Source organism: Cucurbita pepo, chromosome 14 (genome assembly GCF_057944985.1).
Source record: "Cucurbita pepo subsp. pepo isolate OVF chromosome 14, ASM5794498v1, whole genome shotgun sequence".
NCBI lineage: Eukaryota > Viridiplantae > Streptophyta > Magnoliopsida > Cucurbitales > Cucurbitaceae > Cucurbita > Cucurbita pepo.
In genome coordinates, this window is record NC_141811.1 from 10,241,960 (window position 1) to 10,259,087 (window position 17,128).

At 35.7% G+C, this 17,128-nt stretch overlaps 2 protein-coding genes across 3 annotated transcripts; one reads left to right on the forward strand and one right to left on the reverse strand.

Annotated features, from left to right (window-relative positions):
* The first annotated feature begins 4,281 nt into the window (after positions 1–4,281).
* On the forward strand, positions 4,282–9,804 carry LOC111810803 (Sec14p-like phosphatidylinositol transfer family protein). The gene is made up of 11 exons (XM_023697603.2): positions 4,282–4,633; positions 4,728–4,756; positions 5,723–5,806; positions 5,902–5,955; positions 6,972–7,049; positions 7,188–7,241; positions 7,496–7,555; positions 8,120–8,215; positions 8,310–8,411; positions 8,516–8,596; positions 9,336–9,804. Exons 1-11 carry the CDS (start codon positions 4,579–4,581, stop codon positions 9,654–9,656), a joined length of 1,014 nt encoding a protein of 337 aa, XP_023553371.2. The 5' UTR covers positions 4,282–4,578; the 3' UTR covers positions 9,657–9,804.
* A 27-nt stretch (positions 9,805–9,831) lies between these two features.
* Positions 9,832–13,219, reverse strand: LOC111810781 (WEB family protein At5g55860). 2 transcript variants are annotated; one of them, XM_087117432.1, is made up of 3 exons: positions 12,603–13,219; positions 11,936–12,120; positions 9,832–11,829 (listed from the first exon to the last, which is right to left on the reverse strand). In XM_087117432.1, exons 2-3 carry the CDS (start codon positions 12,113–12,115, stop codon positions 10,063–10,065), a joined length of 1,947 nt encoding a protein of 648 aa, XP_086973558.1. In that variant the 5' UTR covers positions 12,116–12,120; positions 12,603–13,219; the 3' UTR covers positions 9,832–10,062. The 2 variants fall into 2 exon arrangements, with proteins under 2 accessions (XP_086973558.1, XP_023553331.1); XM_023697563.2 differs by having other exon boundaries at positions 11,936–12,145; positions 12,603–13,214.
* Positions 13,220–17,128: the final 3,909 nt, after the last annotated feature.

Consider the following 17,128-nt stretch of genomic DNA (forward strand, 5'->3'; position numbering starts at 1 on the left):
ACTACTAATCATACCCAAAATGCCTGTTTTACAGTTCATCCTCTTAATAATTCTTTTCATTCTTCTTCTTCATTAATGTTCTTACTCTGTTTTGGAAATGAAGAGCTGTATGTCCAATTCATTGCTCAAAAATTTGAATCTTTTACCCTAAATTGTCTAATTCATTCCGTACTTGAGTTGTCGATTAGTTTCGTATTATTTAATGTATTTTATAAAAATTGGAGGCAATATAATCCTTACCGAAGGGTCATCGATGTGGATGATTATCATAAGAAATTCTCAACATATCATAAGATTTTCTTTCGGAAAACCAGCACTTTTCCAAACTCATAAAACAGACGGAATTCTAGAGTTTATCCTTGCGGCAAATACTTTTATGCATACCTCTTTCAGTTGATCTATACCATACTTGATTCTCGTAGGGTGATACACACTAGCTAACAGTCCGCCTGGTAAATATGATACCTAAGTTGCAACCTGGAAATATCTAAATATTTTTCTATAATAAAGATTAAATATAATATATATGATAAACTATAATTTATAACTAAATATCATTAACAATTTCTGGTAATAGTTTCGGTTGAAAAGTGTAGGTAGAGTGAGGGTATTTTTGTCATTTTCATGTATTATAAAAATTTGGAAAGAAGTTATTTTCAAAAATACTTTTTTTTTTTTATTTTTTATAATTTAGATTATAAGTCTTACCCTCCAAATAACTTATTTATTCTTAAAAAATTATTTTTAATGGTTGCCATATAAAGAAAATTTTAGAAAAATAATTCTTTTTTTTATTATTATTATTTCGACGCTTGAAAAGGCAATACAAAACAAATCCTTAACATATATGGTCGTGTTTTAACTTTTTGTTTTTATATGAAGGATTCATAATTTCTATCTAGAAATGTATTAGCTACTAATTTAGGGGTAAGTACAATAAAGTATAAATAAATAAATCAACAAATAAATAAATAAATAAATAAATAAATATATATAAATGTATTAACTACTAATTTAGGGGTAAGTACAGTAAATAAATAAACAAATAAATAAATAAATAAATAAATATATATATATATATATATATATATATATATCTACAAATGTATTAATTACTAATTTAGGGGTAAGTACAATAAATAAATAAACAAATAAATAAATAAATAAATAAATAAATAATATATATATATATATATATATATATATATATATATATATATATATATATATATATATATATATATATATATATATATATATATAGAAATGTATTAACTACTGATTTAGGGGTAAGTACAATAAATAATTAATTAATTATTTAATTATATATTTATGTATTTATATATATATATATATTAACTACTAATTTAGGGGTAAGTACAATAAATAAATAAATAAATAAATAAATAAATAAATATATATATCTAGAAATGTATTAACTACTAGTTTAGGGGCAAGTACAGTAAATAAACATAGATATATATATATATATATATATAATGACGTGTGAGATTTAATCGAACTAAAAAAAAATTAATTGATAAAATTTTTAAACTACTTAATTTAATTAAAAAGAACTTAGAAATTAATTTGAAATTTAATTACAAAATGATCGAACAAAATTAATATTATAAAATACTTAAATATATATATATATTCGATTTAGAGGTCAAAATTAAAAATATTAAGTATTCTAGAATTTGCGATTTAAAAAAATATTATATTTGCAATTATTTTTAAATAAACAAATATTGTTACCTTATTTAAATTTGTCACTTAATATAAATATATTTAGTAGATAAATCTTTGATAATGTATCATATCCATCGAGTAATTATATAAATAAATTTAATATAAATTCTATAATTCATTTGAAATTAAATATTAGTTAATATAATACGTGTGAAGTGTCAGAATAACACTCTTGGGACAGCAGGACAATAATTGTGTGACACTTGTTCTAATCTAGCGAATAAGTCATCCGTGAGAAATTTGAAATTCATAGACAATGTTGGCATATGTTCGAGTCTCGAGTCACGTTTGTAAGAAATGTTTTAGAAAACGTGAACGAGAAAATACGTTTAAAGTAATGTTATAAGATAAAAGCGATTAGGTAGCAACAACGAATTTTATAGCACATAACTCGGGTAGGAAGAAGTGGCAACTTGTCATATCCTCTTATAGTATATTTTGGTGCATTTTAGCCTTGAAGGGTGTAGATATGATTTTGTATACACTCTCATATTGACACAACGTGAAATAGTAAAGACTTATCTAAGATGAAAACATGTAGAAGGGGTTTGGAACAGGCATGTGACCATAGAAACATGTCATGGTCAAGCATGACCGGGACATTTGACATGCGGCCATAGACAACACGTGTAAAGGTACAAAAAAAAAATTAGAACAGAAAAAAGGAAAGGAAATTTTGTCCCACATTGCTTTTAAGTTGAGAACTAGGGAGTTGGCCTCCACTGAACCAATCAAAACAATGGTCAAAGGTTTAGAGGGCACCACGTCATTGTCTTTCAACCTCTACTCCTTTCCCTTTTGCAATAACGCAATTTTCACCCTTTGAAACTCGAGCTCTCTTGCACAATACAGGGGCTTTTTCCACTCGATTCTTCCACGAAAGTTATAGTCCTACACACCATGGATCACTTAAGATTGGTTTCAGCTCATTTAGTTCATAATCGAGCGAGATATAATAAGTCAAAGTAGGTTGCTCGATAATGATACTTACTCTGTTTCCGAATTCCAATTCTCTCTTGGTTGGAATGATACAGAGCTCTTCCACCCTCGAGTTCTTCAGCAATTTCGTTCCTTATCTTACCCCTAAACTAAACGTATAATACACATACCACGACTCAAATTAATGAAAGCCGAATTGGGAGTCAAAGTTCTAAAATCCTAAAATCAAAAGCTTATGGAAAGTTAAGCTGTGGGTTCCCACCTCTCTTTTTCCTATTTAGATAGACCATGTATCTCACCGTTGTCTCACTGTCTCGAGGTTTCAAGTTTGGAACTAAATGCGTACTTGTTCGTTCCAAATTTAGAATGAAATCATGAAGCTTAAGACATGACGGTGGCGACGAAGTTTGCTAAAGAAAAAGTGAGGAAAAGAGAAGGAGAAGAAACGTCGAAAATCCCGTAAAGAAATTTGTTATATGTCATTAAAATTCAACAAACTTACGTCAACATCTTGTTAGGTCAATTAATAGTCAAAAGAAACACGAAAGACGTTTCGACGATTAAAGTGTCTTTTTTATATAGTTTAGAAATAAGAGTTTGTTGGTGTTTCTTTTTCTCGAAAATTATATTATTTTAAAACTAAAAAAATCAAATAAAAATTAAAACTTTAATTTTTCAAATTTATTTTTATCATTATTTTGTAAATTATTATCTTGACAAATAAAGAGACTCATCTCGTATAAAGTTTAAATGTCAATATTGTCTCGATTTTATGAAAATATCAATTAAAAAATTAACTTACATGGTCCGGGTTGGGTTGGGAGATTTTTTTGACCCACCCCAAAAGTTCTGGTTCCCAACCCAAAAATTTCCACAATCCAACCCAACCCAACCTTCTATTTTTGGGTTGGGTTCGGGTTGGGTTCTCTGGTTGCTAATTTTACCAAAAATTTTCACAATCCAACCCAACCCTCTATTCTCGGGTTGGGTTCTCTTGTTTGGTAACTTCTTTTTAAAGTTTTGTATTTATTCACCCTTCATAATTATTCCATATAATCTTCGATAAAAAATATTAATAAAAAATTAGGAATTTTTTATATTTAGAATAGAAATAAATAATATAATATAAATAAATTAAAAATAATAAAGTAATAAAAAAAAATTATAAAAGAAAGATTTCGGCTCAAGTCGAACAGCATGAGTATTTTAGTAATACTTGGGTTGGCACCTTGACAGACCTTAAAACACAGCAGTGTTCTTAATGTTATTTATAAGTTTTATTCGATTTCGGGTCAACCCGAGTTTTTTATCTTATAAACCGGAAACCGAACTGAGTTACTTTGGGTTCAGAAAAAACAACCCAACCCCTATAATTTGGGTTGGGTTGGTCCGGGATGTCAGGTTAGATGTACACCCAGTATTAATATCGATAGATATCTTTTAACAAAAAAAAATTATAAAATTACAACTCTTACCTATTGAAAATATATTTGTTTAAATCTTTTATTGTTATAAATAATTACTATTATTTGTTTAAATCTCAGCGGCTTCCGTTTTGAGCAATCCAGCATTGGTGGACAGAGGATTTAGGTGTTTAATTTTAGATTCTTGAACCAACGCCGCTGTTGAAATTTCAATTTTAAGCTTAGAACAGACACCCAATTGTAGAACTTTTCACTCGAACTGATTTCCCCTCTCATTATTCTCACACTCTTCTTCATCTTCAATTCAAGAAATGTTGCCCTTACTTTGATCCTCCATCTCCGATTCTCCCTCCCTTCACAGCCCCACATTTGGGTGAACTCTGAATCTCAATATTACTTGGAGTGAGATTCATATTTCAATTTCTTTTCTGTGTTCGTTAACTTGATTTTGTGTTCATCGAAAATGGGTATTGCCAATCGGGAGGCGTTGAAGCAGTTTCAGCTGCTAATGGATGATGGTGATCTCACTTACTTGCGATTTCGTCTTGTTCTCTGATGTGTATTTGCTTGCTAACATTTTTCTTTCTCTGATTCCGTTGTGATGCTCAACAGTCGATGGATCACTGATGAACTCATTTGAGGTTTGTTCTTCGATTTTGATCTTTACTGCTGGATCTGTTTTTCGATTGGATTATGAGAATTTCTCTGTGTCTTAGATCTGTTTCTGTGATGCCACTATTTTGAATCTATTTTCTCTGGCTGTGGAGACTGAGATTTCGTAACATTTTATTATCATTGTTGGTAGAAAATGGGGCTGCCGATTGTTTGTTATTTTTCTTTTATTGAATCAAGATCATCATGATTCGTTTGATATGGGATGTTCACTTATTTGCTCTGTCATTAACTTCCCATCTCAGATCAAGTCTTATGAGTTGGTTTGAAAATCAAATTGTTGTTAGTTTAAATGCCTGGACCAATGAAGTTTTGTTGATTCCTGGGTGGGTTTACAAGCTAATTTCTCTGTATTTAGTTGTACTTCTGTTGTACTTCTGTGAGATCCCACAATGGTTGGGGCGGAGAACGAAACACTTTTTATAAAGGTGTGAGAACCTCTCCCTAGCATACGCATTTTAAAAACCTTGAGGGAAAGCCCGAAAGGGTAAACCCCAAAGAGGACAATATCTGTTAGTGGTGGGCTTGAGCCGTTACAAATGGTATCAGAGGTAGACACCGGTTGATGTGTCAGTGAGGAGGCTGAGTCCCGAACGGGGGTGGATAGGAGGCAATGTGCCAGCAAGGATGCTGGGCTCCGAAAGAGGGTGGATTTGGTGGGGGTCCCATGTCGATTGGGGAAAGGAATGAGGGCCAGCAAGGACGTTGAGCCCCAAAGAGGGGTGGATTGTGAGATCCCACATCGGTTGGGGAGGAGAATGAAATACCCTTAAACACCCTTTATAAGGGTGTGGAAATCTCTCCCTAACAGACGTGCTTTAAAAACCTTGAGGGGAAGGGAAAGCCCAAAGAGGACAATATTTGCTAGCGGTGACCTTGAGTCGTTACAACTACAATCGAATAACTTACTAAATTGAGTGTCTTATGATCTCCAGAATATGCATCAAGGTCATCCAGCTGAAACTTTGGAACGCTTTCTGAAGGCGAGGGACTGGAATGTATCTAAAGCCCATAAAATGGTTAGATCAGTGTACTAGTTTCAAATTTTGGTTAAAATTCCCTTAACATTTTGTCTCTGTCTCACTATTTGTTTGTTTTGCTTTGGAATCTTCAGTTAATGGATTGTCTAAATTGGAGGATACAAAATGAGATTGACAACATATTGGCAGTGAGTTTCTTCTTCTTCTGCTGCTGCTTCTTTCTTTTCCGTAGAGACAACCATTACAAGATATGCCTCTATAACTTCATATGGCAATGATAAACTATGTATAAAGAGCTAAAAGGTGGTCATGTTTCTGGAAATTATCATTACAAATAGAATAAAAAAGAAGCCAGGAAGGTGGAGGAGAGGTGTCGTACATCTTGTTTGCCCCTATTCAATAAGTTTAAAATGGAGAAGCTAGCACTTGTGATAGCAGTCTGTCTGTTTCCTGTTTTGTTTTGAAGTTAAGATCTCACATCGAGTGGAGAGAGGAACGAGTGCCAGTGAGGATATTGGCCCCGAAGATTTGGAGATCCCACACACATCGGTTGGAGAGGAAAACGAAGCATTCTTTATAAGGGTATGGAAATCTCTCCTTAGCAGACGTGTTTTAAAAACCATGACGAAAGGGAAACCCCAAAGAGGACAATATATGCTAGCGGTGGGCTTGGGCTATTACAAATGGCATTAGAGCCAGACACCAGGTGGTGTGCCAGCGAGGACGCAGAGCCCTGAAGAGGGGTGGACACCAGGAAGTGTGCTAACGAGGATGCTAGGCCCCAAAGAGAGGTCAGATTGTGAGATCCCACATCGATTGGAGTGAGGAACAAGTGTCAGCGAGGATGCTGGCCTCGAAGGGAGTGGATTGTGAGATCCCACATCGGTTAGAGAGGGGAACAACAAGAGGACAATATATGTTAGCAGTGGGCAGTGGGCTTGAGTTGTTACATTTACCGTGCAATAATCTAAATTTCAGTTGATCTTTTGATAATTCTGATGCTCTAGGCTCGTATTGTAGCTATATCTCTCTATAAACCATGGACGAGTAATAGTATCTAAACTCGAGTCTTAATTAACCATACTGACAACAGCAAGCAGAGGTGGTACAATATGTCTCATCACTACTATGTATTGAGATCTGAACATTACTCTTGGCTTTCGCACTTGCTACAACGTTTAATTTATATTTGGTATTATTGCAGAAACCGATAGTTCCCCCCGAGTTATACAGATCAGTGCGAGACTCTCAGCTGGTGGGACTGTGTGGATACTCAAAAGAGGTTCATAAATAGAATCATGTTGTCCTTCATCATTTGATCCTTAATGCATTTATATTTCGTATTATTATATTTTGCTTCCAAAAATTAGATCAAGCTGCTATCTTGTTTCTTCCTCATTAATATACATATTGTTTCCAGGGTCTTCCTGTGATAGCTGTTGGTGTTGGTCAAAGCACATTTGACAAGGCATCTGTAAGGATTTTCTTTTCTTTGTGTTCCATCTCTATCTGCCCTTTTCTTAAAGCTTTGAGAATACAAATCCTAGTCTTGAACTTCTTAGACATGATCAAATAATATGCTCAGATGAAATGCATCAGATTGCAGGTTTGAAGCTTTTTGTAACTGTGTTCATGTATGACAAAATTCATTACATTGTGCGATGTGCATATAATCAAAACATCTGTTATTATGTGCGGAAGATATTTACATGGGTTCTTTTGTTCTAGGTTCATTATTATGTGCAGTCACACATCCAAATGAATGAATATAGGGATCGCGTTGTGTTGGTGAGTGTTTAAGACCGTTTAATCATTCTTGTGACTTACAAATGTTCTTTAATATCACATGCTCGGTGTCCTTTGTGAAATCTCACAATCAGTTGGGAAGGAGAACAAGCATTCTTTATAAAGGTGTGAAACCTCTTCCTAGTAGACTCGTTTTTAAAACATTGAGGAGAAACTCGAAAGGGAAAGCCCAAAGAGGTCAATATATGCTAGTGGTGGGCTTGGGACGTTACAATGGTATCAGAGCCAGACACCAGGCGATATACCAACGAGGAGGCTGAGACCTGAAGGGGGTTGGATTGGGAGCGTCCCACGTCGATTGGAGAAGGAAACGAGTGCCAGCGAGGACGCTGGGTCTCAAATAGGGGTGGATTGTGAGATCTCACATTGGTTGGTGAGGAGAACAAAACATTATACGGGTGTGAAAACTTCTACCTAGTAGACGCGTTTTAAAAACCTTTAGGGAAAGTCTAAAGAGGACAATGTCTGTGAGCGATGGATTTGGGTCGTTACACCCTTTAAAAAATACCGGCAAGATTAGAATCTAACATAATCTGATTATTGTAGCCGGCTGCGACAAAGAAGCATGGACGACATATAGGCACCTGTCTCAAGGTTTTGGATATGACTGGGTTAAAGCTTTCAGCATTAAATCAAGTGAAGGTACTTCTTAGGTCCTTCAGCACTGTTTTTGGAATCAAATGCTCACAAGTTTGACATATAGGCACCTGTTTCTTTTTATTTTTGGTGACTGCAGCTTCTAACTGTCATATCGACCATTGACGACTTAAACTATCCCGAGAAGACCGATGCTTACTACATCGTAAACGTTCCATATGTATTTTCTGCATGCTGGACGGTGTGTGCCTATTTTAATTCATATTGTAGAAGTATTCTCAATATACTTGCATTATCAAGCCATCTGCAGGGAATATGAATATGATTTATTGTCCTTGCTGACAGGTCGTAAAACCTCTTTTGCAAGAGAGAACAAGGAGGAAAATCAAAGTGCTACAGAATTGTGGGCGAGATGAACTACTAAAGGCAAGCTTGCTTTCTCTGTTCTTACTTTTCCCCACTATGATATGGATCGTCATAGTATTTCTTACTCCATGATCTATATTCTCGATCATCAACTGTGGATATCCCCTCGTAAACTATAAGTTAAGTTGATTTGTTTCTCGAGAACCGCTCACTCCTTCACAGGAAAGGACTTATGCTACCCCACTTCAAGCAGCTGTGGGAGTGCCCATCAACATTGCGGGGAACTAGCGGAACAACTATATCCCATACTTGGCTAGACTCATTCCATTGAGGCTTGATGATCTTTGCATCATCAATGCCTTTCAAGTTGCTTTGTTCCTCGAGAACAGCTCACACCTTCACAGAAAAGGACTTACGCTATCCCACCCCAAGTAGTTGTGGAGATGCCCATAACATGGAAGGGAAGCCTAGAGGAACGGCTATCCCACCATTGGGGCTCGATAATCTTTGCATCAATACCTTTCAAGTTGTTTCGTTCTTCAAGAACAACTCGCTCCTTCACAGGAAAGGATTTATGCTACCCCACCCCAAGCAGCTATGGGGGCACCCATCAACACGGTGGGGAAGCCTAGTGGAACGACTATCCCATACTTTGCTAGACCCATTCCATTGAGGCTTGATGATCTTTTTGCATCGATACCTTTCCCTTATGTTACAGTCAGCATCAGTCAATACACAAGCTTGCAATTTCATCCTTTACATCAATGTTTTTTCTTTTAATGTTTGCAACTATCTGCAGGTAATGGATTCACTACCACATTTTTGTCGTAAAGGAAGGTCGGGATCATCTCGACACGCCAAGAATGGAAATACAGAAAACTGTTTCTCCTTAGACAGTGCATTTCATCAGCAGCTCTACAGTTACATTCAGCAGCAAGGTGCAGTTAGGGAGCCGCTTGTACCAATCAAACAAGGATCATTTCATGTGGATTTCCCTGAACCAGATCCAAGAGATCTAGAAATTGCCAAAACCATAGAAACAGAGTTCCATAAGCTCGAAAATCACAATGAACTCAGCTATTCCATGAATGGCCTTCATCAAGTCAATGGAGAATTATGAATATGGCAACTACAACCCTACTTGCTGTGCTATTACTACATATCTAATGTAAAGTTTATTTACACCATCTCCTGTCATTGGTTCCCCGACACACTTAAGCGGTCTTGTTCGAGATGGCCATATAATGAAATGATATTCGAAGTTCTTATTTTGATTTCTCAAACTAAAAGATTCATGAATCGAACATCCAAGTGCATATGGTCCAAGAGGATAAGATATTTTACAACAAACCAAGCGAATGATAGCTGATAGACAATCTCGATACGATATGCTTCGATCGATGATCTAACAAACCATCCCATATACAAAATCACCCATCATTTCTGGTTACCTGAACACAAATTTGCAGGCAACAAATGTACACACAATGATTATATGTTACTCACCTGAATACTTTAAGAAAATGTCACACAGACTTCTCGCCGGGCAGGTACGACGGCGATCCACCGTCGACCTGGTTCTTTTTCCTAACAAATAAGCCGCTAAGGTTTGGTAAGAGTACCTTCTTTGAGAAGGTTTTGTCTTTCGACACCATTTTCATTGATGTGCTCTGCTTTTGAATCATGTTGTGGCTTGGAGGTGATTCCAAAGGCACCGACGTTTGAGCCAAAATTCTTGATGCAGCTTCCATTGCTTTCTTCTGCTCTCGCTCGCGCCACCGTCTTAGCTCTCCTTCCACGGCCTTCTTAGCTGCTTCAGCCATCTTTGCTTTCTTTGAAGCTTCCTCAGTTGCTGTCTTCATGTCCTCAATTTCCTTCTGGGATGCTTCTAACCTTTGTAGAATTTCATTTTCGCTAGCCTTCACAGCTTCAACCTGAGCTAATGCAGCAGCTACTTTCATTTCGGTTAAGGTGTCGGACTCCTCGACTTTCCGGCTTAACGACTCGAACTCTTCCCTGGAGATAGTGATGTTAGCCCCCGACTCGGAAGTCGAAGCTCGTGCAGCATTGGTTCTCTCCGACAGTACCTTAATCTGCTCAAGGGCCCTAGCTTCGGCTGCTTTTGCTTCTTCAGCTTCTTCCAGTGCAACTCTCAGCTGCTTCCCAGCAGCTTCCAATGCTATTTTGGTGGATTCCGCTTCCTTCCTCAACTCTTCGGCTTTATTTTTCATCTCTACCACTTCCCGTCTCGCATTTTCCGTTTCCGACGATAGCTGGTTGAGAGTTGAAAGCATATCTTCACAAGCACCTCTTGCTTTAGATTCTTCTGCGAGGTACGCTTCGAGTTCAGATTTTCTCATTCGGAGCTCGACATGCAAATTCCCAGCAGTAGATTCGGCCTCCGCTTCTCTCTCCTTGAGTTCGGAATGCTCTTTCTTCACATTCTCGAGTTCCAACTTCAAAGCTTCAACCAAGCTATGGAGAGATCTTTCCTCTTCAGCTACTTTTTGTAAGGACTCTTTTGCATCATCAAGCTCCGATGTGACGTTCTTCACCGAATCTAAATCCGACGCCTTTTTATCGTCCATTTGTTTCTGCAGTTCCCCAATTTCATTCATCGTCTCGCTCAACTGCAATTCAAGATTCCTCGTGACATCAGGGTCGATCTCCTTCTGTAACGAAAACAATTTTTTCGCCGACTCTTCAAGAGCTGCTTTATAAGACTTTCTCTGGACATCTTTCTCAACAAATATCTGTTCTTGTTCTTTATGTGCTTGAAGGGATGCTAGCTTGAGCTTTTCAATGGATTCCTGTGCAGCTAAAATTTCCTTAGAAAGTTCATTTGCTTTCACCTTGTGTGTTTCGACCGATTCCTCGGCCTCCGTCACCTGTTTCAAAGCAGCTACTTTTGCTTCCAACGACGCATCAGAATCTTGATGGATTTTCCTCAATTCTTGCTTTGCAGCATCTAGTTCTCCGATCACAACCATATACCGATCTCGGGTCGTTTCCAAGTCTTGTTTCCAACCACAATCATTTCCCGAATGATTGTTTCCATTCGCCTCCTCAAACTGCTTCGCTCGAGCCTTGGCAGCTTCCGAATCCTTCACGGCAGATTCTTTCGATTCCCTCAGCAATTGTAGCTTCTTGGTCAAGTCCTCAACAGCTCTTTTAGCATTTTCGAGCTCAACGAGCGCTTCAGATTTGGTCGTTTCAGCATTCTTTAGCTGATTCTTTAGTTTGTTCAGTTCTTTTTCGGCCAAGTGAAGTTGAGTCTCTTTTGCAAACACTCTCTGTAACCAACAAGAACCCGAAAAAATCACCAAACTTTCGGAAGATAATAAAATCTCAAACAAAAATCTACTAGACGAACGACTTAAAATGCACGAAAATAACCACCTCTGCAGAATGAGGTTGTTTCGCCTTCCTCATAATCACTCGTTCCCCCGAGAAAGAACCTTCACCAAACAAATTGACAGCATCCTTAACAGACTGGAACGGTGCACTAGTGTCGATCTCTCCTACTTCTACTTTCGCATTAGGCGAGTTCGTCGCAATTTGACGATCCTTCACACCCATTATACCTTTCAGTTTCGACGTAAATCACACCTGTTAGAAACAATCAACATCATGTTCAAACGAACAACGCACGAACAACTCACAGCTACAGAGACATCCAATCCACTCAAATCCTGAATTATATCATCTCTAAGAACATAGAAAGATGGCTGCACATGTTCATAACCCCATCATTCATTTCGACCGAGCACGAAAAACTTACCAAACTCCCACCAAACAAAACAATCAACAAAAGATCAGAAGATCATGAAACTAAAATCCAGATTATGGTCAGTGATCCACAACAATATCATGAAACTAATATCAAGATCAAGATGAACTAACTATCCAGAGAAGTATCAATCAATCGGAGTTAAGTACGAACCCATGCCAGTCCAAAACCATCATGGATACTCAACAATTTGAGAGATATTTGATGAACAATCATGCAAACAAAAGAAAACTCATAAGAACAGGTAAGAAATCAAACGAAGAACTAGAAACAAACCTCAAAATTACTAAGCCAAAAGCCAAGACGATATCAAACCCTGGAAACGATCAAAAAGCCACACGAAACCAGCAAAAGAAGGGTCACTCCACCATGTCCACGAAGAAGCTCCATCAAACACACAAACCCACATCCCCAAAATCCAAACCCCACAAAGGATCTTAAAAAAAGAACCCTAAAAAAAAGAAAACAAGGGATTCCTTCAGTAGTTCTTCAACCAAAAACAAGTGCCAAACAATCGTATCGCAAAAGGGTATCCCTAAAACGATACAATACGTGAGACCCAGTATCGAATCGAGAAGGGGAGAGTGTTTTTCGATGGAGCTCCAAATCAAAAATGGCGGATTCAGACAAATTTTATATCAGAGAAGAGTCAGAAGAAGAGGGATCATCCTCTACAATGTCCTCCATGCTGGGGCGTGATCTTCGCTGTGATTTTTCCAAATTTTTTTCATCTTTTTCACCTAATAATGGACAATCATGACCCACATCATGGATCCAATTGACCCTTTGAAGGATTTAGAGAGCAAGGCCTCATAGACAATGGGGTGGAGTCCCTTTCAGAGGATCATGGCTCCACTCCACTTTATACTTGAAAAAACAAGAAATATATGAATTCTGGTTTTATTTCAATCATTTTGTATTGAAATCTTTCCCTCCTTTTGAAGATTATAATTGAAATGTATAGGGAAAAAGGTGGGAGGGTGGAAAGGGTTTGTTTTGTGAGACCAACATGGACATGGGACAAAGCCCTTGTTTCTTTATTACATGGAGCTATCATATTCTCCTCTCCTTGCTTGGTCTTCATATGGGTTGGCATTATTTATGATGTTTACTTTATATAATAACCTAAGAAAAATAATAAAAAGTAGGAAAGAGAAAAAATCTCGTATTCCGATTTTGCCCTTTATCGCTCGTTTTAATCTTTTCCTCCCTAACTTTTATTGTTGTTGTGTAACTTATAGTCTCGAATTATTTCCTCCCTAACGTTTGAATCTAATATGTTTTGCATTATTTGCTTCTCGAGCTCAACGAATGTTGAGTTGAGATCGAACATTTTAAGCTTGGAGAAGGTAAAGATAGTTAAGGTTTCAATATTTTTAAGTTTTTTTTTTTTTTCTTTTTTTTTCTTTTCTTTGTAATTTGACCGTAAAAGTTATACAAACCTAGCCTAAAAAAATAAGTTGAAACATGGTAATGCAAAATTCACGTGTCCTTGAATTGGACCGGTTATATATGCCTATATATATATATATTTTAACTTTTAAAAGTAGAGTTTAATAACAATCCGTCTAAGCTAAGCCTCGATCAAATTTAGGTTAACAACGATTAATTTAATAATTATAATAATTTTAAATTAAGTCGGGTTCAAATTTAGGTTACTAGGTCAGTGTACTAAAAGTTTCGAGAATAGCATATTAAGATGTTTATATTGAAATATATAATGATTATTAGTACTTCGTTCTCTTATCTATCCACCTAATTAATGAACAATTAAACCACAAATTCGTCCCCTTTTTAGTATAGGAAGGCAATTTAAGTAATAAACTTTTTCTTTTATAGAAACTCTACCTCATACGGGATCGAATTAAACTTCGGGTTTGTTGTATGCCAAAAAAAAAAAAAAATCCGAGAAATATATCGATCAATTCCAATTCTTTCTTTTTCTATTGTTTCTTTTCCGGTCGAGATGTATAGATCCATGGGCCTATGTCTCTTCTTTTTTACATATGACATTACATTACCACTCCCTTCGTCATCATCCACTAATTCGAAACTTAAACTTTTCATATCTATATAATCATTATCCATTTTTTAATTACGAGCCCACTTTGAAATTAAATGTCGTTAATTTTAATATAATTTAATTGATATATATATATAGTCGACTAAAAGATTAAGGGTCTTTTTTTTAATAGTACGATATTGTCCATTTTCTTACGATAGGACTTTGGTCATATTTCCAATAATTATATTCTTAAACAAAGTATCATCAAGCCTCCGTTTAAATAATTAAAATGGTAAGGTTTCAATTTTAGAATTGATTGGAACAAATATTATTAATTAAAATTTTTAAAATTTGAAAAATGGATGAATCCGAATTCTAATTAATACGATGATATTATAGAAAATAATAATTTCGATTTAAACAACTCTCGAACAAAAACAACATAATGTCACATGAAAGATTCAATAATTCTTCGTCTTCATTCATTATTTTAGAATTATAGAATATAGATTCAATAAACTCGGTCCAAATGAATGATATATTATTTCGCATTATCTTTATCTTATAGTTTTAGTATTATAAATATAAATTATTTTGTTTACCCGTGAAATAATATAATTTAAGATCGTGATAGAAGCAAATACTTATTAATTAAATTTAGAAACATATATACTTTATCATAAAAGAAATTTAAAAACTCTTATATTCAAATAAAAAAATCTTGAAACGAATTAAAAAATTTTTAAAAATAAAAATAAAAAAATGAGTGTTTACAAATCTAAATTATTTTATTTATATTAAACAAAACGGTAAGGTATACATAAAAATCAAAATAATTTAAAATCTCAATTTTAAAATGGATGGAAATAAATATTTATTAATTAATCCATATTAATTTTCAACAAAAGATTAATTTTGTAAATCATTAAAAAAGAATCTTATCTTCTATATATATTTATGATAAAAAGAAATCTTGTCAATTATTTTTCTATATTCTTGATCCCAAATCTTTTTGAATCACAAATTTAAATTATATATATCTTAGTTTATAAATCGTTTATCGAACAAAAGAACCTATTTTTGCGATTTCGTTGGTTTCTCAAAAAAATCCTTCCACAAGAGATAGAAAGAGAGCGTCAAATAAGAACATATGATGCTAAGAGTTTGGTTAATGATCATAATGGTGATGGTGACTTTGTTGGTATCATCAGAGGCTGAGTTCGAGATTAAGTTAATGATCGACAAAGACGATTGTTTTTCTCACAAGGTTGGATTCGTTAGCAATACCAATTCATCTCTTTGCATTGATCTTTTAGTTACAACTTACTTGACTCATGAGTTAGGGTTTATGTGTCGTACCTTATCAAAACTTACTTCGACTCATGAGTTAGGGTTTATGTGTCGTACCTTATCAAAACCTGCTTATCTCAAATTAGGGTTCGAGCTATGGCTATGGATTCACGTTTCGAGGTTTTTGATTATTTATAGATCATTTTACAGGTGAATGGATCTTCAGAGGAGAGGATTGAAGGAAGAAAAGGACTACATAGCTTATGCTTCACAAACAAATCTGCTAACCAAGAGACTATAGATTTTGACAGCCACATCACTCCTGATAATCAATTCTATGAACTACCCTGCGAAAACGGTATTGATTTTTAACCTTAAAAGACATGCTTTTACCTATTTGATTTTGTGATATTCCACGTTAGTTGGAGAGGAAAACGAAACACCTCTATAAGGGTGTGGAAAACTTTCCTTAGCATACACGTTTTAAAGCCTTGAGGGAAAGCCCGAAAGAGAAAGCCTAAAGAGGACAATATCAGCTAGTAGTGGACCTAGGCCATTCTAAATGGTATCAGAGCCAGACACCGCGATATGCCAGTAAGGATGCTAAACCCCCAGTGGATTGTGATATCACACCTTGGTTGGAGAGGAGAACTAAACAACTTTTATAAGGGTGTGGAAAACTTTCCCTAGCATACGCGTTTTAAAACATTGAGGGGAAACTCAAAAAGGAAAGTCCATAGAAGACAATATTTGCTAGCGGTGCCACAGATTGATTGAGGTTCTATTTCAAATGACATTTTCAGAAGATTTGAGCCATTTGCTTGAGCAAATACAGAGGCTGAGAGACAAACTGGAGATTGTTGAGTTTGAGCAACAATGGTTTGAGGCACAGACAGAGCAACAGGCCAAAGGTATTATTATAATAACCACAAGGCTTTATAAACCCTATTGTTTGCTTGAGAGTGTTTTCAATAAAGTGAAGAAATTCTTGCAGTGATTGAGGCAATGAGCATAAGGGCAATTCAGAAGGCCATATTCGAATCAGCGGTACTCGTCGGTGCGAGCAGTCTACAAGTTTTCCTCTTACGACGCCTATTCGAGAAGAAGGTCGGGAACCTATAATCAAAATCCTATGGCAGATTCAAACTCTGGCTAGTGGTATAAGGAGGATGGAAGAACAAGTGATGCAAAGGCTGAAGAGTTTTCCATTGTTTTTTCTGTTTCTTTTCTTTCTGAAACTATAGAGCACATCATGTTTGGTTTGTGAGTGGTTCGATAATTACTTTCTAAATGTCTCATGCATCATTTTAAGTCCTCACTTCTAACTTTTGTCAATAATTTCAACATAAAAACTATACTCCATGGTTTAGGAAGCATGAAAATGTGATCTACGCTCGACTCGAGATTCATGGGCTGAGGCATGGAGTTTCTCTAAGGGGTTTTTTCGAGTAGCCGAGAATATTCTACACATGAAAATGAAATAAGAGAGAGAGAGAGAGAGAAGCCA